The sequence below is a fragment of the Paramormyrops kingsleyae genome, chromosome 23 (assembly GCF_048594095.1).
Source record: "Paramormyrops kingsleyae isolate MSU_618 chromosome 23, PKINGS_0.4, whole genome shotgun sequence".
NCBI classification, from domain to species: Eukaryota; Metazoa; Chordata; class Actinopteri; order Osteoglossiformes; family Mormyridae; genus Paramormyrops; species Paramormyrops kingsleyae.
Genome location: NC_132819.1, coordinates 17429564 through 17449314, shown reverse-complemented (window position 1 = coordinate 17449314; position 19751 = coordinate 17429564). Strand labels below are relative to the sequence as shown.

Here is a 19751-nt window from a genome sequence, read left to right as displayed (position 1 = left end):
AGCCAGTGTCATGCACTGTGTGCTCCTTTGGGCGGCTGTATTCCAGGTCCACTGGGAATTAAGATGTTTCTGTTGAGGACCAATGTATTATGATCTCCAACTTCTCTAAGGTCTTGGAAGAGAAGGACAGGCAGATAGCCCTTCTAAATCAGCAGCTCTCTATGCTTCAGAAAATGGGAACTGCACCCAATAACAAGGTAACATCATGCAAATATATGTGTGTAAACATCAACCCCTTGGTTGGCCTGTTGACGCATATATATTTTTCAGTGATGGTGAATGTTTGTTGGCCAGTCAAGTGAGCTCCTTCCTTGAATATGCTTTTTCAAGTTTGAAGTTAAATCTGACCCTTTTGTTTTAAGCAAACTAAATACGAGGAAATGTGAAGCTCACTTGTACGAGCCATGAGCATGAAATCGGCAAGAACGGAGGTCTTGATATTAATTATGATATTCGATGTCTGTTGTAGATGATTGAAGAGAAGAATGAGTTATTGAGAGAGCTGGAAGCGCAGGTTGAGTGTTTGAAGAGTGAGCAGGAGCACCTGAGAAGGAACAATGAACTTGAGGTCGATCAACTCCATGACGTCATTGAGAAGCTGCAGCAGGAGCTTTTGAAGATCGAGCACAAAAGCTCTGAGGAATATCTCCCGGACACTGAGGACCTGAGCGGTGCCACCAGGGAAGAAATCAGTTTTAGCAAGGAAGAGTTTGATGAGATGAAGCAGAAAATAGATGAGACTACTCAAGAACTGAACACACTGAAGGCGAATCACAACTCGCTGCTGGAGAAATGCAGAGGTCTAGAAGAAGAGAAGCTGGATGTGTTGAGCGCCAAGGAGAACGAAAGGTCACATGTGGAGGAGCTGGAGGAGGCGTTGCAGGAGAAGACCGCTGTGGCCGTCGTCATGCAGGCGCAGATTCAGGCCTTAGAGCAGAGCGCGAGCTCCAAAGTGGCCGATCTGACGAAACGGGTGGAGGAGCTGGAAGCCTGTGTGGAGGAGAAAGACTCTGAACTTACTGACTGTAGGTTGCGGGTGGAGCAGGCCCAGGCTGAGGCTGCTGCACTTCAGCTCAAGATCTCCAGCCTGGAAGACAAACTCAGGGACAAGATGGCCGGTCTGCTGGTGAGCCAGGCCCAGCTAACCAAAGAGCTGTGTGGTCAGACTTCTGAAGCAGTGGGTCTTCTGGAGTTTTGCCCACGTGAGGCAGGGAAAGATGCCTTTGAAGGCCCATCTTCAATCCCAGAAACCCCTGAAGAGGTCAGAGAAGGCAGACGGACACCGGTAGCGAAAGTGGTACGTCTTGCGGAGAAGCTGAAGGACCTTGAGGAATGCTTGCGTGAGATTCAGAAGGATCAGGAGCTACAGAAGCACCTCCTGTTCAGTTCAGAGGAGGAGGTAGTGGAGTATGAGAAGAGACTGGCAGTACTAATGAACCTCCTCAACCAGATGACCGCAAAATCCATCCACCGAAAATCACCACCACTAAGCACAGTACGTGCATCGCATTCCTACTAATTCAGCACATTCACGGTCATGCTACTTTGCTGGAAGTTACATTTTTTTCTGGGTCACTAATTAAATTATTCTAGTTTTCACCATGTTGTGGTCCAGTGAACTATTCCAACTGTGTATAAGGCCACTTGCTGTTTCACCATTATGATCACCATCGCACGCTCCTGTTTCAGGAGTCCAGCAGTCTCGGTGAGGAGGACCCCGCCACCGACTCGGGGCTGCTCCTGGAGATGCAGGAGGAACGACAGGAAGCTGCTGCCATCAGAGAAGAACTGAGAACGTACAGGGAGCAGAGCGAGAGGCTGGAGAAGGAGTTACAGGTACGTCACAAGATGTGTGGCACATGAAGGGAAGGGCAGAGGCCACTGCAATTATGAGGGAAAAAATGCCGCCCTACTGGTGCAGCCGGCATCTTGGGTATGTTTTTCAAGGACTAGATCGCCAGTCCTCAGGTTTCATATGGTGCCGAGAGGCGAGTCTTAAACTTTCAATATGCAAATAAAAGAATGCAATAAACCGCCTTCAGTGTGACATCTGTTAAAGCAATTAATACATTGTGCAATCAGTACATTGGTCACTGTGTTTTGGTTGTTTTGGTGTCTGATTCTAAGTCTTAATCTTAATACATTCTTGAGTTCATTAGCAATACTGAAGCATTTTATGTCTAAGTATAAAACTGATGTTCTGAATAATCACTCGTATGTTTTAGGTTAAAGAATTAACTATATCTCAGCTTCAAGAGGACCTTCAAAAGGTGAGAGACAAGCATCCCATTGTAACCTTCCCACTCAGGTTTTGGTAGTCAAATCATAGTGATATTTAACAAACCCAATGATCTGTTAAAAATATGTACATCTCGTGACACGCTGCTCTCCGTCGCCCCTCTCTGGCGCAGAAGTGCGATGGCGTGTCCAAGGAGTCAGAACTGCTCCAGGAGCTGCACGAGGTTCGCCGGGAAGCTGCTGTCACCAAAGAGGAGCTGAGTGCCTACAGAGAGCGGAGTGAGCAGCTACAGAAGGAGATGGAGGTATCCCTAGACTTCCGATAACTCTTCCTGTAGCAAACACTCCACTAGAGGGCAGCAAATCAGTTCTTACCTATGCTGTTTATCTGTATATCAGGTTCTATAATATTTAAAAATAGTGATTGCTTGAAATCTTTATTTCTTTAGGAGAGAGAGATGGCTATTGCTGGCCTCAGAGAAGATCTCCAGAGGGTAAATGGCTTCACCAGTTTCTATTTCTGCTGAAACACTTGGTGTACAAAGCATGAGGATGGTGTTCTGATATTGCAGTGCAACACCATTCGCCCTCAGGACAGACTCGGTTTGTAGGAAGCAGCAGGGTGTGGAATGTGCTCCACTGGGACGCTGCTACATGGTGACTCTACTGCCCCTAGTGGTTATGTTGAGTTGGCTGGTTCTGTTTAGGTGGTGGACTGCTTCGGGATGGCTCGAAGCAGCACACCTGCCCCCCCCCCCCCCCCCCCCCCACTCATGCAGCATTCAAAGGCACATGCACAATCAGTGACCACTCTCTCAGGCCTTAAAAATCATTCATTACCTTGTCTCCTCCCCCGTTGTACAGTGATTGCATATCCATCCATCCATCCATTTCACCAACTGGGGGGTGGGAGCAAATTTCAAAGGGGATCCAAACTCAGTCTTACTGTACGTGCCTGATCTGGAGGGGGTTTCAAACCTGTTATTTAAGTATGTGCCAGTCGAGGAGCTGGGAGACCCTCCCAGGAAGCACCGGGCACGAGGCAGGGCGACGCCCCAGACCCAGATGCCAGTCCGTCACAGAGCAGACAGACACACACGATTACACACTATGGGCAGTAGAGAGATGTCTGTTGGCTTGAGTGCATATTTTTGAGAGGAAATTACCGTAATTGGCAGTTATAGCCGTCACCTGAATGCACCTGGTCAGAGAATTTAAAGCAAAGCGTGGCTGTTTTGTTCAGTGTGTACCTCCAAACTCGGGTATGAGTTGAGAATTTCTTATTAGGTGTTCTAGTGCCTTAGTGAACTTTTTCATTTTTTTGTAACTTTCATTCAGGTGTCTGATATAGAGAGAAAGGAGGCCTCCACTGCTAAGTCAGAGCTTCTGAAGGAGCTGCAGGAGGTCCGAGAGGAAGCCGCAGCCGCCAAAGAGGAGCTGAACACCTACCGGGAGAGGAGTGACAAACTGAGAGAGGAACTTCAGCTCAGAGACGCCTCCCTGGCCAAGCTTCAAGAGGAGCTCCAGCAAGTGGGGGCCGCTTTGGCCAGGACCCAGGAGGAGCCGTCTTCCCAAAAGGAGGAGAAAGGGGGGAAACTCAAAGCCGTAGAGGAGACCCAAGCTTCCTCCCCGGAAGAGATGCCGTCCCCCGTGAGGAAGAACTCCATGTCCCAGACTGACAGGCCTTCCGTCTCAAGCGGCGGCGTCCAGACGGAGCGGCTGGTCTTTATGGATGCTGGGGCGCAGGCGGATCTGGCCACGCCAGGACCCGACGCTTCGGAGGAGATCGCGGAGGTCATCAGCGAATACGATGAGCGGATCGGGCAGATGCAGGAGCTGCACGCGGCCGAGATCATGGACATGGAAGCCAGGCACATCTCCGAGAGTGAAGCACTGAAGGCCGAGGCCCAGATGCTGCAGCAGGAGTGCCAGACTCTGAAGGTCGTCATCGAGAAGCTGAGGACCGCTGAGGTAAGCTGCCCCATGGGCTTCCGCTGTTGGCCTACTTCTGACTGTCGGCTCATTAGAACCTTACCTTACCCTCTTTATTGCTCTCTTCAAGTCTGTCTCATCTCGGCCAGAGCAGCCCGTCCTCTCACAGAGCAGAGATGAATACACCAGCGGTAAGCGGCCCTTTAAAATGTAAACTGGCCAGAGTTGGGTAATCCAGGTCCAGAGAATACAAATCCAGACCAAGATTTTGTTTGAACCTACCAGTTGAACATAAAGAGTCACAGTCACAGAGTACTCAACTGGTTGGTTCAAACAAAACAATGGTCTAGATTTTTGCTCTCTCGACCAGAACCATCCACCACTGGAGGTAGCTTCAATGCAAGAATGCATATGCCCATTGTAAGTGATCCCTGTTGGAGTGCTCTAGTATTTATCCCCTGCGTGGGAATTGTCCACACCTTCTGCCCACAGAAAGCGGCTCGGACTGGAGCCAGCACACTTGTGACGTCTCGAGCCTTAACCAGGAGTTCAGAAGCACTCCAGAAGGGGGCAGGAGGGACAATGGGACTGGGCAGGGTTCCATGGAGATCTTGCCTGACAGGATTAAGGTGCGGTGAAAACTTTACTCGTCTTCCATTCAGGTTATGTTGCAGATAGTGTCATTGCTTGTAAAATATGGCATCGTGTGGGGATCAAGTTTCAAGGAGGCCCAAGGAACACAAACTGTCTTGTGCTGTTGTTTTATTGGATAGTATAGAACCAGTGAACCTGCAGAAGTGTTTGCAGTGGACGTGCAACCCTGTGGGTGGAATCGGGTGTGTGCTGGAGTTTTAAAAAATAAGGCAGTTTGGGTGACTCATACAGACAATGTCTCACCCTGCAGTTTAGGTCCTGTGCCTCTGTCCGGTAGGTTGTGGGTTCAGATCCCGTGACTTGCAGATTTAACAGATGCTGCAGTTTTTTTTTTTTTAAACTATTTTGCTGCCATCCCCTCTATAGGAACATCGATGTGCTCGCACTGCTGGTTTATCGCATGCTGCTTTCTTCTGGTGAACTTGCGACCTGCTGTTTTACAGAGCCTGCTGAGAGAGGTGCACCAGGAGGGCATGCAGGTGCTGTCCCTGTCCGAGCTACCCCTGCTGGAGGGGGAGCAGCCGGCCACCCCGCCGAGGCCCCAAGGATGGCTGAGGGAGCGAGAGGCCCTGCTGGCGTCCATCAATTCCCTGAAGGCCCTCATTTCCAGAATGCAGGCCTCCAGAGATGAACAGGTATACAGTCAATGCCACTACAGAAAGGTCATCTCAGCTGGCGTTCATGGTGAAGCATCCACAGATGTTGATAGACAGTGCATCAGTAAGGTTAGATTGCGCTTCAATTTGACTTTTCCTTCACTCGACTTGTTTTGACCATGACATCCCACCTGAATTTATGCAATTACTAATAAGTTCGCCTGTGTTTGGGAGCTCTGGTCTTTCATACACACTGTGTGTGTGTGCATTACATTGTGGGGACCAAATGCTCTCACAATGTGATGCCACGCCAAAACATTGGAGGATGAACAAGTTGTTTTCTTAGTTATTAGTTATTGAGTACCAAAATAATTTCATCTACTCCAGTTTTTGCTCTTCCAAGTTAGTGGCAATACTTGTGGTAACCAATCAGCAAGCTATTGCTGGAGCGTCTCCTCAGTAGTACGTATTCGAACGAAAAGTACCTAGTCTGAAGTAGGTCCTAAAAAAGCTCTGGAATCATCTACGTGGAACTACAATTGGTTCTGCCGGTGTGAAAGCGCCTAAAGACATTAATGGATGGTCCCCACAAAGTCATGAATATAAGTGTATATGTGTTTCATCAGTCTGGCCAGTCAGGAGAGGGTGCCACGGACTGGCGGGCGGAGCTCCTGAGGGCAGTGCAGCAGGTCTTGGTGAGCGAGCGCGGTGTGCTCAAGAGCGCCCTCTATGCACGGCTGGAGCAGTTGGACACCAGTGACGTGGTCGTTCATCTCAACCAGCTGGAGCGCCGCCTATCGGAGCAGGTGAGGCAGCCTCAGGGTCCTCAGGACATGTCAGCGGTGCCGAGGACATGAAAAACCTCCACAGGACACTTTGAATTTGCGAGATTTTGAGAACCTCGTTCAGTCAGATTAGTCAACTCGTTAACTGTTTGCGTTGTGGCAGGAGGCCCAGCACAGGGAGGCGGTGGAGATCCTGCGGGGTGCGGAGAGACGCAGCCTGCTTATGGAGGTCCAGCAGCTCCGTTCCCAGATGCAGCTAGTCCAGCAGGAGCCTGGCCAGATAAAGATCTCTGTACTGCGGCCTGCTCAGAGTCCCAGCCCAGGTAGACATGTGCACATGTGCTCTGTACTGCTTCTGCTGGTTTTAATATGGTCAAGATATGGTGTATGAGTGAGGAGATCCTTATTCAGCAGTAGGAGTTTATGGAGACCCTCACCAACCACCAGAATGCATGCATAGCTGATGCTTCCCACCAAGTATTTATTTGTCTGGCTGGAAGTCTTACTGGAGCAGTTCAGGTTGATTATCATTATCTTAGGCATCTTGGGATTTGAACTGGCAACCTTCTGGTTGTGTTCTTAACCTCTGAGCCACCTTGCTTCTGTTATTGGCTGTACCGCTGGAAGAACTTAGCGAATCATCAAGGTAATGGAATGACACATCTGTACATGTTTAGGTGAACGGGACAGGCAAGAAGGCCAAGGGACCCCAAGTGGGGCCGGTGCATCTCAGGACCTCCGTGGGCTCCCCGCAGACAGGATGGTGCTGGACGAACTGAAGGGCGAGCTGGCCCAGACCAAACTGGAGCTGGAAACCACCTTGAAGGCACAGCACAAGTACCTGAAGGCTCTGGAGTCCCTCAGGTATGCTACCTCGCGGTGATGCGGTCCTGGCTGGGTGCCGTAGAAGGGAACAACTGAAAGAGCCTCTGCCCCGTCCGTCTCTCCCGGCGCAGGAGCGAAGTCACAGAGAAGGTGGCTGAGGTGGACAGGTTGACCGAGGCTCTGGCGAGTGAGCAGAGGAAGTCGAGGGAGCTTCAGTGGGCGTTTGAGAAAGAGAAGTGCAAGCGGGACAAAAATGAGAAGCAAGAGCAGGAGGAGCTGGAGGTGAGGCGTCGGATCGGGGAGATGAAAAGCAGCCCATGGGTCTCAGTAAATGTTGGGGCCGTGTTGGCTGATCGGCTCCGTGCTGCTGTATGTAGGACCTGAGGCTCGCTCTGGAGGAGCAGCAGAGCCGGGTAGCCCAGCTGAGCGAGAGCCTGAAGCAGCAGCAGGGGCTGACGGCCCAGCTCCAGCGGGACGTGGACACCGGCCGGGCCCAGCTGTCCCGCGTGCAGAGCCGAGCGTCCGAGCTCCGGGTGCAGCTGGAGTCGGCACGGGCCCGGGCCCTGGAGCTCGCTGGCGCCCTGGAGCGGGAACGGGAAACGCGGCAGCAGCGCGGTGCAGGGGATCCCGAGGCTGAGGAGGGAGCCCAGTCCACTGGAGCCCTCCTGGAGGCACTGCAGGTGCAGCTGGAGGAGAAGCATGGCCGGCTGGTGCACCTGGTGGAGGAGGTGGAGAGGTACAAGCTGGAGGCGTCGCAGGCCGAGTTGCAGAGGGAAGAGGATGAGCGGGCGAACAGGATCAACACTCAGCAGGAGCAGGAGGCCCAGCTGAAGGTCCTGCAGGCCAAGGTGAAGGAGCTGCAGAGGCTGGTCCTGCAGCTGCAGCAGGAGAAGAACCGTCTGGAGAACAAGGTGGAGGAGCTGCAGGCTTCTGCACGGCATGCGGAGGCTGGAGACCCCAAGGAGACACCGTGGCCCATCGCCTCGACCGTAAGTCATAATCCCTTTATCCAGGGATAGAATGTCACTGATGGACCAGGCTGTGTTTGCAGATGAGCCAACTGTTGTTCTGGAATTATTGTCCTGAAGAATGTTCTATTATACTATATAAATGTAAAGTGTTCATATGAGTTTAATCCAGTGGTCAGTACTGGAGTCTAAACTCCTATTGACATGAGGTGATCCTTAAAAATCCACTTCTGAAATTTCTTGCTCTGACCTCATAGTTTTGTTCTTTGACATCAAGAACTGTTTTTAAAAATTTACTGCACAATTTTTGAACAAATTTAGAGGTTCCTCAAACACCTTGAAAATTTGAAGATTTTAAGTTGAAAGTGTGAATCTCGCCTATGGCACACTGGTATAACCTGCTTTGTGTGGCTATGCTCAGAAGTGGAAGGTAGATGAAAGTGGAGATTGCACATGCGGCAGCTTCATTGCTGTAGCAGATGTTAAGAACAGAATCACAACATTTGTACTCAACCAGCTTCAGACATCTCAGCCTTGTGAATACTATCGTGAACTGGTGAGTTACTCCACCACGTGGTGTGAAGTTCATGGCTCCTGGTGCAATGCATCAAGCACGTTGGATGGCAAGGGCCATAAACTCCATCAAAATCTGGTTATTCCGAACTCAATTCAGCCTGACTGCTCGTGAGGAGAAGGTACTCCGAGATATATGCATTTTTATCGTACGACTGTACACCACAGCTTGGTATACCTGCCCCATTACACCATGTGCACCGAACAACGACCTGTTGTTTCTTCAGCAGCTAATTACATACGACTCGGTGAATCCAGCTCTGTCAAAGGTAGCCGGCAGCAAGATGGCGGGACACCTGTGGTACCTCAGTGAGGAACTCATTGGGCTGGCTTTCTGAGTTTTGAGTCAAAACGAGCAACGTTTAAAAACATAAATGAAAAGGAAGGAGATGATGAACCTGCAAAACGAATCCAAGTCAACCTGAAAAAGTGCACTAACATGAAAACTGAGGGCTTTGTTACCAAACAAACACTGTCATTCTCTCAGCATCTGCAACTGCCTGTTCGCTTCCTGGAGCTTGATGTAGCCTTATGGAGTGAAAACACAGATTGTCAGCATTGCTTGAATGTTGTACATAACATTTGTGTTGCAAATAACACAGCTGAACGGGCAGTTTCACTCGCTGAGGAGTTCAATGCCATACTGACAAAGAAAGTCAAAAAACAATACCTGTTGCAGGTCGTGAAATAGCATCGCAAACGATTGCCTGACTGTTCTAAACATAAGCTTTACAACAACTGACTGCAAAACTATATTGATGCGGATTACGGACTCGATGACTTGCAAGATTCTCAGCAGTATTTAATAGTTTCCAAGTTTGTTTCGTTGTCTTTAGAAATACTGTGTTCAGTTGAATGGAAACAGTTGGTGGAATGGAAAGTGAATGATGTTAAGAGCCGTAGCGCACATTTTCACTAATTTTGACAAATTGTCAGTAACTGACAATAAATTCACTATTTGTGAGCACTGCTTCATATTCATAAAAACTGTTGTACTGTTAAGTTATGTAAAAACAGGTTAAAATGATGTTTAATAGATCTATATTTCACCTTTACTTAGAATTTCAGTATTAACCATAACTTTGTTCTGCTTGAGCAACCCCTAAATAGGCACCAATATCACTCAAACTTTGCAGAAACACTTCTTTTGTTGCCCATGACAGTATTAGAGGGTGAGACCTAAGTAATCTTGCAGTTTTATTTTTGATGCATACTTAAGGACCAACCTAATGAGCAGACATGAGTTAAGTGAACATGCTGAGATCTACAGGGTTGGGAAGACATTTTCAGGAGCGTGTGTGTGGAACGTCCCTCCTGAAGCTTAGACAGACCAGGCAGCTGGGCTATGCAGGTCATCATCGTGGTCCTTTTGGAGTCTGGTTCGTGGTCTAGAACCACATATGTTCCTCATCCTCCACAGCAGGAGGACCCGTGGAAAGGGGAGAGCCAGCCCAGCGACAGGACCAGAGACTGGGTGCTCAGGCAGAAGGTGTCAGACGTGCTGACGGCGGATTCCGGCACTGGCTCTCCAGAGGCTCCAGCAGGGGGCGCTACTCCTGCAGAATCCCAGCATGTGGCCGCTATTGTGAACAGACTGCAGCTCATCGCGACCAAGATCAGGAGCATGGTGAACAGGTGCGTGGGCAAGGATGCTTTGGCAAATGACGACTGGTAACGTCACTGCCAAAATAAATCTGGGCTAAGAATAACTGTCAGTAACGTCACTTATTAACAATTAATTGCTTTTTATTGACTCTATTGTAATGCCCCAAATTAGATGACCATGAAATCAATAATACTAATCTATCATTATACTGTAGTTCCATGCTGCTAACTGTGGTGGGTATAGAGCCACCTAGTGGTACAGTAGGTCCACTGCACCAGGGTTGACAGAGCTGTTTCCTCCAAGGATGCCTGTCGACGAGGTGGACAGCAAGGCACTGGTGTGGCTCCAGGGAAGCGTTCAGAATGTGATCTCGCTGGTGCAACAACTACCTGCCATCCCTCCTGTCCCAGAGGTGAGGCTCCGCTGCATTTTCAAGGTCCTTTGAAGATGGTAGGGGAATTTATTCACCTGTAGGACAGCAGGTGGCAGGGTGGTTAAAGACCAGTTTATAATGGGAGGAGTTGAATGGGATAAAACTATAGATTTTCATACAGATAATGGTTGTACTTATTGATGATGATGATGGTAAGTCAGACTGTAGAGTGTGTCTCAGATAATGCATGTCCCGCCCTCCCGTCGAGAGCAGAGCGCGATGGCCAGTGGTCCGTCCAGCTCGCTGACAGAGCGCCTACTGAGGCAGAACGCTGAGCTCACCGGCTTCGTCAGCCGGCTCACCGAGGAGAAGAACGACCTCCGAAACTCCCTGCTGCGTCTGGAGGAGGAGCAGAGGGTGCACCGACAGAGATGCCTGGGCATGGGGGAGCAGGTATGGGCGTCGCTCATGTCAGTCCAACGGTAAACACGATGGATCTATTGGCTCTGTGTAAAACCGGCGTCCCCTCTCCCGCAGACGTCCCGGAGAGCTATGGACGACCAGGCCGCCCTGAGCGCGCTGCTGTCTTCAGAGCGTGAGGCGTGGGCGCGGGAGAGGAACCGGCTGCAGAAATCCCTGCGGCAGGCAGAGGCAGAGGTGTCCCGGCTGAGGGCCGAAATCCGCACCGATTCCCTCCGAGACGTGGCAGGCCCCGAGGCCGACACCGCCGCCCTAAAGGTCCTCGCGGCATTACACTGTCACACGTTTCATTCAGTACTATGGAACTCTTACCAACCACTGTTTTGTCTCACAGTATTTGACTTCCTTATTGGCTGCTGATTTACTGTGGTAAACTATGCTAGAAAAGGCACTGCTGGTCACATTCCCTTGCTGAGTAACTGTGACATACATACGGAAATGATATCAAAAGCACAACTTTTTTTTTTTTTGATTGCTACAATCTCACATCCTTTTCAATGCCTGAGGGTTTACCGGCTCCTCATTTTACTCTTATTTTCTTCCTCAGAGGATCTACGGAAAGTACCTCCGTGCCGAGAGTTTCCGGAAGGCTCTGATCTATCAGAAGAAATATTTGCTGCTGTTGCTGGGTGGCTTCCAGGAATGTGAGGAGGCCACTCTGTCCCTGATCGCGCGGATGGGGGGCCGGCCACTGCACTCCGGCCTGGAGGCCATATCCCAGCGTCGGAGGGGCTTCACCCGCTTCCGGTCCGCCGTGCGCGTCTCCATCGCGCTCACCAGGTAACCAAACTTAAAGTAGGGCTCGCTCCTAAACGCCCAGCAGGCCGGCTTCGCGGTGCCTCAGGCATCTCCTCATCTGTGCTCTCGCAGGATGAGGTTCCTGGTGAGAAGATGGCAGAGAGCCACCGGGTCGGGGTCCAGCTCCTCGTCCAGCGTCAACAGGAACGGCTTGGCTCAGATTGCAGGTAAAGCAGCTGGAAATCGCATAAATCTGAGGCTGAGAGAGGTTTCTCTGTCCGGGAGAGAGTAACCGAGTACCGCTGTCCTGTCTCAGGAAGCGAGGTTAGAATCGATTCCCCTTTCCTCCATGCCGGAGGGCTTGAAGTCTGCGGAGAGCGCAGGGGAACCAGCCGCGGACGCACCGGACCAGAGTCTCCCAGGTCAGGCCCCCCCATGGGCTGCCGAGATTAGCCATCCGTTCCCCCCAAAGAGGATGAAGGCCTTCACCTCCCCCCCCCCCCGGTTATCTGCACGTCTAGGTTCCACACTGTGACCGATGCCGGCACCCTGGCCTGCTCCCACCTGCAGAACTACGACCCGGACAGGGCGCTGACGGACTACATCTCCCGCCTGGAGGCCTTGCAGAGGAGACTGGGCAGCGTGCAGTCCGGTAGGCGCGATGGCGGGGAGCGTGTCGTCACCCCTGCACGTGCTCATGCCTGCACACCAGACACACTCATTATGCTGTCTGTGTGTGATCATACCGTCAGCCCAATGGTCACTGGCACCATCAATGAAGATTAGCAGTATTGATTGTATAATATATAAGACTTCGGGTTTGTTTTAAATCGGTGTTTCCCAACCCAGTCCTCAGGGAGCCTTAGATGGTCCACATTTTTGCTCCCTCCCAGCTCCCTGCACGTGGACCATCTGGGGAACCCTGAAGACCATTTTAGAGAAAATAAATATACCACTCAAAAGAGTTTGTGCTTGAAATATAGGTATACGGCTTGCACACGATGCTTGGCAGAACATTTGAATCATGATGGGTATATGTTACATAATAATTTTGGCTTGTTTTTGCAAAGTGTGCCTTGTGCTGACTGAATTGTATATAATGTAACGTGTTTGCATCTATAAGCAGTCATTTATGCCTCAGACCACGCTTGGGTTGTTATTTAATACATGCGCTTGTTTGTGTGCCCTGCAGTTAATGTCGTCTCCCCCACTGTCCACCCACAGGTTCTTCATGCGCTCAGTTGCACTTCGGGATACGCAGATGAGTCACTTCTCCACACTAAAGCTGGCATGAGAATTCAGTTGCCTTTCTTGCTGATGAGCTGCTGTGTTTCGTTCTTACCGCGTGTGTATCTGTGGGACCAAAACCATCTCGTGTGACATTGTCTTGGGCTTTTTTTTTTATCCTGCCCAGCTTCAACAAAAGAAGAATCGGCTTCTGTGTAAATTAGTCTGCGTATTTGTTGTGCATAAATACAATCAAGCTCTTAAGTGTATATTTGTGGAATGGTAATTTAAAACAATTAATTTATACTGTTTGTACTGTTTTTGTGTGGGTGAGAGAGAAGATGGGGTATGCCTGCTTTTGTGAGAAGACTACTGCAGGTTTTAATGCTTTATGCTTGTTACTATTGTAGCGGTGTGACGGACAGGACAGAAGAAATTTGTAGACATATTTTTGTAAAGGCACAGTAGGAGCTTTGAATTTTAAGGGTATTTTGTCAAAAATGAAAATAAAGATTATTATAACATTTGAAAATGTAGTTTTATATATACATTTTCTTTTTGGATTATGGACTTATCAGTCTTTTTTTGTTGTTTTGTCGTTTTTAATGTAATTATTTTATAATAATTATTAATCAATATTATTTCATTATGTCATAGCTGAATGAGTAATGCTAATTTTCAGAACAGTGTTACATTTTTGCAACAGTCATCTCCTAAAATCCTTCCTACCTACCTACCTACCTACCTACCTACCCACCCACCCACCCACCCCCAGATATACCTCACAGTTAAGTGCTTTATCCCCTTGGGCCTCACACTACCACCCTTTCCATAAGACCGGTCTTTTATTTGGCACATTTGAATCCGCCCGTTCACTGGCATACAGACACTTAAAGCATATTGTTAGACATTGCTGTGAGGTTTTCCCTGCCACTAAGAAAAGCCTGACCTTGCAGATTGCACTGACCTGACGCCCAGTGAATACCACTGCACTGGGACATGTCGCATGAAAAGCTCCTTCAGCGGTTCCCTTAATCCTAGAGAATCACATCTTCTGGTTAATGCATTTAATGCGTGAATTGGTAATTAATCATGTTTAATGTCTTGCATTCAGAAGTCTGAAGTCACGTTAAAATGACACTGGTTATTTAATGATGAGATGCATTAAAAATATTATCTTTTTGCAATGAGCAAAAGGGTAACATTTTCATGCAAATTATAATAAAAGCAGCACTCGACATAGCCTACTTATACTCTAATTTCTGCTTTTTCATTCATTTTTCCCACAGATATCTGCTCCATTTGATAAGTGTACAGGCAGAAATATTTCTTATAACCACAGTGAGATAAAGGCCACATTTCCATTGCTGAGAATCTCAGACGTGACATGAACTCAGTCTTTTTCTTGCCGCCGTTTGTATCTGATGATTGGCTGGTTGGGAGTGTGGATCATCGTTGTGTAGTTCACCGTGGGGAAGTTGCCGTTGACCAGCTCGAAGTTGTACAAACGCAACAACGTTGACCAAATGGTCTTGATCTGAACATAGGCGAAATTCTCCCCGATGCAACGATGGCGACCTGATACATTAACAAAGGAGAACGATGTCAGCCTGGCACAGATGGCCGTAACATCACGGCTGACTTTGAGATGTCATAGTAAAAGCTTACCAGCCCCAAATGGTATGTAGGCAAACTTTTCTCCAGCTGCTGGGTTCTCATGTAGGTAGCGGTCAGGATTGAACTCCATCCTGTCAGTCCAGGTGTCCTTCAGGCGATGGTTCACTGTGGGTGACACACACACCTGGTGCCCAGCAGGGATGGTGTAGCCGGCAGCTGTCTGTAAAAGCACATGCCCTGAAGCTTAAACACAACAGCGGGGCTATCAGCTGGAGCGAGTGCATTTCAGGGGTAAGTATCAATCATCAATTGATGTTCTAGCTGCTTATCCTGGTCAGGGTCACCTGCAGCCTATTCTAGCTACCACAGAACAAAGTGGTAAACCCTGGACAGGAGAAAAAGAACCCCGAGTACTCAAAACATACCTGTGCAGCACAGGGGAGAATGCGCGCACGCCGCGTGCAGCACAGGGGAGAACGCGCGCGCGCCGCGTGCAGCACAGGGGAGAACGCGCGCGCGCCGCGTGCAGCACAGGGGAGAACGCGCGCGCGCCGCGTGCAGCACAGGGGAGAACGCGCGCGCGCCGCGTGCAGCACAGGGGAGAACGCGCGCGCGCCGCGTGCAGCACAGGGGAGAACGCGCGCGCGCCGCGTGCAGCACAGGGGAGAACGCGCGCGCGCCGCGTGCAGCACAGGGGAGAACGCGCGCGCGCCGCGTGCAGCACAGGGGAGAACGCGCGCACTTGATCCACAAACACGGCACAGGCTGCACTCAAACCCCTAACCTGGAGATGTGAGGGAACAACGCTTTGCACTGAGTTACTGTGATGCCCGTAATCACTTCAGATGCAGTACATTATTCTTGAAGCGTGGCCCTGTGAGCTCATACCTGGTAGGACCTTGCCATCCTCATCATGGTCATTATTGGGGGTCTGAGGCGCAGGGTTTCTTTCAAACAGCGGTCCAGAAGAGTCAAGTCCTTCAGCTGCTCAATGGCAAGAAAACAGCCCGTTTAAATCCAGCTGACTGCTGACTTACCCAGAATCCCCAGAAATTAGATCTTTTACTCTGGGTCTATGCAGGGCCCCTCCTGGGACTCAAACTAGCAACATTCTGTAAATGAAGCACCATCAAAAAGGGGGCAAATCCAGTCTCTACAAAGTCCAGAAAGAAGCTGACCTGATCATATTGAAGAGGGGGCAGGTCGTCGCCGCACACAGTCCTCTGCTCCGCATAGCAGCGCTCCTGCAGAGCTCTGTTCCCTGCCAGAAAGAAGCCCAGCCAGGCGCTGGTGGTGGAGGACGTGTGCTGGCCTGCCAGGAGGAGCCCGATCAGCATGCCCACAATCTCGCTGTCGTTCAGGGGCCGCCCGTCCCTGAGGAAAGTAACAGGCGGTTATGCTGCAGCCAAGGGGCTGCCGTCTAGCTTAGTGGGTCAGTGCTTGTGATCAGAAGGTTGTCGGTTCAAATCCCATTGTCGGCCGACTGATTTTTGCATCAGATCCTTCAAGGCCCTTAACCCCAAATTGCTCCAGCGAGTCTGACCATGCTATCTCAATAAATGTATGTTGCTTTGCATAAAAGCAGAATGCAAAGACAAAAAGAAATGCATGTTCATGCACAGTGTCACGGCAGGGCCAGGTACATGAGCTGTTTCAGTCGCTACAGTGTAAATATATACACTGTATATTGTAAATGTATTATAATATAGTTCAAGCATTTTTTTGTTCACCAAATAATTTGAATTAGGATGTTTGTTACTTAGGAAAATAAGACTAGTATGACTACAAGAAATAGTATTTACGTAATTTACATTCACATTGACAGATATCAAATTTATTGGCCAATCATGTAAAGATCTCTAAATATTTTTAAGTATTTTTGTAGGTCTTGTAAGAGCCTCTGCATTACCCATAATTTGGGATGTAGGTACTCGGTACAATAAGTGCTACAGCAGCTATAGTCTTACTTGTAGGTAGCATCCATGAGAGTCTGCAGGATGTCATCCTCTTTCTCTAGGGACGCTCTCCTCTTCTGAATGACCCTGAAGAATATGTTCTTGATCTCGACATGTGCTTTGTCCCTTTGCCTTTTCATTAGTATCAACAGGAAACAAAGGATGAATTAATGAAGGCCTGTTTCGCAAGGAGCAGGTGTATTAATTATGTAATAAGCAGGGCGAGGCTTTATTCTTGATGACATGAGGCACAACACAATTTCACATAAAGGATTGTGTTACTGTTTATCGTGTATTCGTTTTCTTCTCTTGAGTGGTTGGTCTGAGTCTCGCGTGTCACCTGAAGCTGGGCAAGGGCAGCCAGCTGGGAAGGAGCCAAGCAGCGTGGCTGAAGCCCCCATCCAGGTCTGCGTAGAGTTGGGCCACCTTCTCATCCAGCATGGCACGGATCTCCTTCCCGTGGAGACAGTTGCTGGCCGTCAGGATGATCAGTTCCGAAAGGGCCTCAAACAGATCTAGCAGAGGTGAGGGTAAAGATTGGACCTAGGAGCTGACATCTGGTTTAGAAATACACCCCTATCATTTTACAAGATGTCATTCATGAAATAGCAATGGAAGAGTAGTTCAATATGCAATCAAGTTGCTTATTCATTTAGGGTCATGGTGATGTGGACCATACCTCAGAAAAGGTGGGTACACTTCAGTGAAGCCCAGCCCATTGCAGGACACTCATATACTAACGGCAATCAGAAGCCGTTCTCTCATCTAAACCTCGAGTGTTTTTCTTTATAACCGGGCGGTTGAAACGGGAAGTTTTTTTGGAAAACTTACTTCTCTCTCCGCTGTCTCCCCAGCGCGTAAAGTATTCCATGGTCTCTTCTTCGATTATTTTCACATGTTTTTTAAACTGTGCGATATTTAAGCCCGTCTTCAGCATTTTCTTCTGCTCCAGGAAGACCTGAAAGAACAAATATTGCACTTTTAAAGAAAGTTGGAAATATGCATGTCATGGATGAGCCGTAATGGCAATTGCTCCAAGACAAGAAAGCGGTGATCAATACATTATCTGGAAAATAAAACGTCAGAATATGATGGTGACTTTCTGTAGAAAGGGTGTCCCGAACCATTAAAATTAGTGTTTCCCCATTTACTGACACGCACATATTTTTCTTACAGGGTTTGGGACATCGTACGCCACTCCTTTCCCAAACACTGGCGTTGTGAGTCGAGAATAGACATCTTCAGCATTAAGGTCCTCATTCTTGCTGTTGAACATGAGGGTGGCTGCATCGCTGCCCACGAGGTAGGTGAAAGTCTTTCCCACCATGGTGAAACTGAACACAGGGCCATACTTACAAAAAAAAAAATATATTTCAGGAAAGGAAAGTATTGCTATTTCTGCATTATAAGTTTAACACAAGTGTTCATTCAGTATTAGTCACAATGGTTGATAGTGAATTAATAACAATACGATTTTATTATGCGTATATAGATATATAAACACACTCTTACCTTCTCATAGGCATTTTCAAGAAACTCTATAGGACTTTTTCCAAAAGCTATAGCGTGACCCAGGAAGGGAATACTGGATGGAATGACTGGAGGGCATTTCTAAAATATAAAATATGCTAAATTAAAATAAAAACATATTCTGACATATTAACAAGCAAACATTTAGATTGTGCTTCTCCAGTTCTGCAATTATGCAATAAAAACACTGATTGTTTTGCAGTATTCCTAACTACATACATAGGATGAAACAATAAATATTTTACATTGACGTGCATATTGGTTTACAACTTACCACGTCCTTGTCGCACGACTGAAACTGTTTGAATATCAGTTTGGAGAAATAACCCAGACTGAGAACGAACGCTGACGTTACAAGAACCATCGACGTTAGGTTGCTGTCCATCTTTCCGACTGTATTTTCTATTAAAGAGCTACCAGCTTCAAATATATGAATTGCCATATTCACGTCCCTCGTTGGCTTCCTACCAGGAAAGCTCTCAGCTTATAACAGAATATAGCAATTCTGGCAATGTAATAAAATTATTTTTATTCAGCCTGGCTGTTATCCTAATTTCCAAAAAAAAAAAAAAACACTTTCCAGCTACGGTATGAGTTACGGGAATTAAACCTGCAAAGCGAATCCGTCCTGCATCTTTGTCAATCATCCATTCACAGAAGGTAGAAGAATCGGTGCGCAGTTTCTGTTTACCTGAACATTCGTTTGCCCCGCCTTCTGCGCAATTTATTGGCTAATCATCAGTGTCTATCAAATAGTTCCACGTTCCGTGTTGGGAATACGGCCACCTGATTCGCTATCGCACCCTGAACTGATCTCTGACTATATGATGTCATGGCTTCTCCACTCGAACTGCCTACCACGGAGCGCATTGCATTGGCCAGATATAATACATCGGTTATCTCCATGGTATTAAAGTGTGAAAGGTACTGAATTGCAACATTCTATATCGCACAGAGCTGCAACCAGAAATTTATTTCGAGGGGGATTCAAACCCGTATTTTCACTGTATACGTGGCTCCGTACCTGATATGTGAATTAAACTTTTTCAGACTTTGCGATCTATAAGGATTCTTATATTTCAAAGGCGTACAGCGTCTTCCCCTAAAGTGGTGCTTTTCTTAAATGGACGATGTGTGAAGTGGAAAAATGTTTGTGGTCGTTATAGCCTCATGTTACGTTAATGGTTCAATCTGAATGAACGGTCATCTGTATAGCTTCCCTTTTTATGCATTAGGAGCGACCTAAAGACGCTAATTAGCCTAGGAGTGTGAGAAGGAACCGGAAAGCACCTCTTTACTCCAGTTTGCAGTTTCATTTTCGACTTCCCCGCATGCAAATAGATACTTTATTGATCCCCGTGGGGAAATTGTTTTTACACCTCCCTCAACTTGCTCTTTGAAGAGTAAGTTGTCCGAGAAGGGCAGCCACCTGTTGGGGCACCCAGAGAGCTGGGGGTTAAGGGCCATGCTCAAGGACCCACAGACGTCCTAAGGCTGGGTTTGAACCTGCGACCATGGATCGGAGCGGCCGGTAGGCGGCACTATGGACCCCAGATAATATATTTGCTGCACACAGGAGTAGTGGGCAAGTCCCTTATAGGCACATGTGGGACTAGTTCCATAGCCTGTTGCATAGTAACCACAGGACAAGCAG

General features: G+C 48.3%; 2 protein-coding genes across 7 annotated transcripts in view; one reads left to right on the top strand and one right to left on the bottom strand.

The window, feature by feature from the left end:
- Positions 1 to 13527, top strand: part of akap9 (A kinase (PRKA) anchor protein 9) — a 58820-nt gene extending 45293 nt beyond the window's left edge. For 3 of the 6 annotated variants that reach the window (XM_072705620.1, XM_072705619.1, XM_072705616.1), the window contains 24 exons: positions 111 to 197; positions 470 to 1495; positions 1690 to 1836; positions 2226 to 2270; positions 2412 to 2543; positions 2688 to 2732; positions 3577 to 4209; positions 4301 to 4361; positions 4663 to 4799; positions 5268 to 5459; positions 6047 to 6226; positions 6369 to 6528; positions 6883 to 7069; positions 7162 to 7312; positions 7408 to 8019; positions 9992 to 10206; positions 10481 to 10589; positions 10824 to 11003; positions 11088 to 11288; positions 11578 to 11810; positions 11901 to 11995; positions 12085 to 12190; positions 12290 to 12420; positions 12993 to 13527. In XM_072705620.1, coding sequence (XP_072561721.1) covers positions 111 to 197; positions 470 to 1495; positions 1690 to 1836; positions 2226 to 2270; positions 2412 to 2543; positions 2688 to 2732; positions 3577 to 4209; positions 4301 to 4361; positions 4663 to 4799; positions 5268 to 5459; positions 6047 to 6226; positions 6369 to 6528; positions 6883 to 7069; positions 7162 to 7312; positions 7408 to 8019; positions 9992 to 10206; positions 10481 to 10589; positions 10824 to 11003; positions 11088 to 11288; positions 11578 to 11810; positions 11901 to 11995; positions 12085 to 12190; positions 12290 to 12420; positions 12993 to 13033 — 5106 coding nt within the window. In that variant the 3' untranslated portion in view covers positions 13034 to 13527. The remainder of the gene's footprint in view (positions 1 to 110; positions 198 to 469; positions 1496 to 1689; positions 1837 to 2225; positions 2271 to 2411; positions 2544 to 2687; positions 2733 to 3576; positions 4210 to 4300; positions 4362 to 4662; positions 4800 to 5267; positions 5460 to 6046; positions 6227 to 6368; positions 6529 to 6882; positions 7070 to 7161; positions 7313 to 7407; positions 8020 to 9991; positions 10207 to 10480; positions 10590 to 10823; positions 11004 to 11087; positions 11289 to 11577; positions 11811 to 11900; positions 11996 to 12084; positions 12191 to 12289; positions 12421 to 12992) is intronic. The other 3 variants (XM_072705618.1, XM_072705617.1, XM_072705621.1) reach the window with 3 other exon arrangements.
- A 294-nt stretch (positions 13528 to 13821) lies between these two features.
- On the bottom strand, positions 13822 to 18804 carry cyp51 (cytochrome P450, family 51). Its single transcript, XM_023811992.2, has 10 exons — positions 18372 to 18804; positions 18080 to 18178; positions 17742 to 17918; positions 17399 to 17525; positions 16908 to 17082; positions 16580 to 16699; positions 15791 to 15986; positions 15501 to 15596; positions 14664 to 14832; positions 13822 to 14573 (listed from the first exon to the last, which is right to left on the bottom strand). The coding sequence occupies exons 1-10, from the start codon at positions 18537 to 18539 to the stop codon at positions 14389 to 14391; spliced, it is 1512 nt and encodes a 503-aa protein (XP_023667760.1). The 5' UTR covers positions 18540 to 18804; the 3' UTR covers positions 13822 to 14388.
- Positions 18805 to 19751: the final 947 nt, after the last annotated feature.

Excerpts from the sequence above, each read along its gene's own strand:
- cyp51 (XM_023811992.2), bottom strand. The coding sequence starts at position 18,539 with ATGGCAATTCATATATTTGAAGCTGGTAGCTCTTTAATAGAAAATACA. Across the intron at positions 18,179-18,371 it reads AGTCGTGCGACAAGGACGTG|AAATGCCCTCCAGTCATTCC; the intron begins GTAAGTTGTAAA and ends TTTATATTTTAG. Across the intron at positions 17,919-18,079 it reads TTGAAAATGCCTATGAGAAG|TATGGCCCTGTGTTCAGTTT; the intron begins GTAAGAGTGTGT and ends TTTTTTTGTAAG.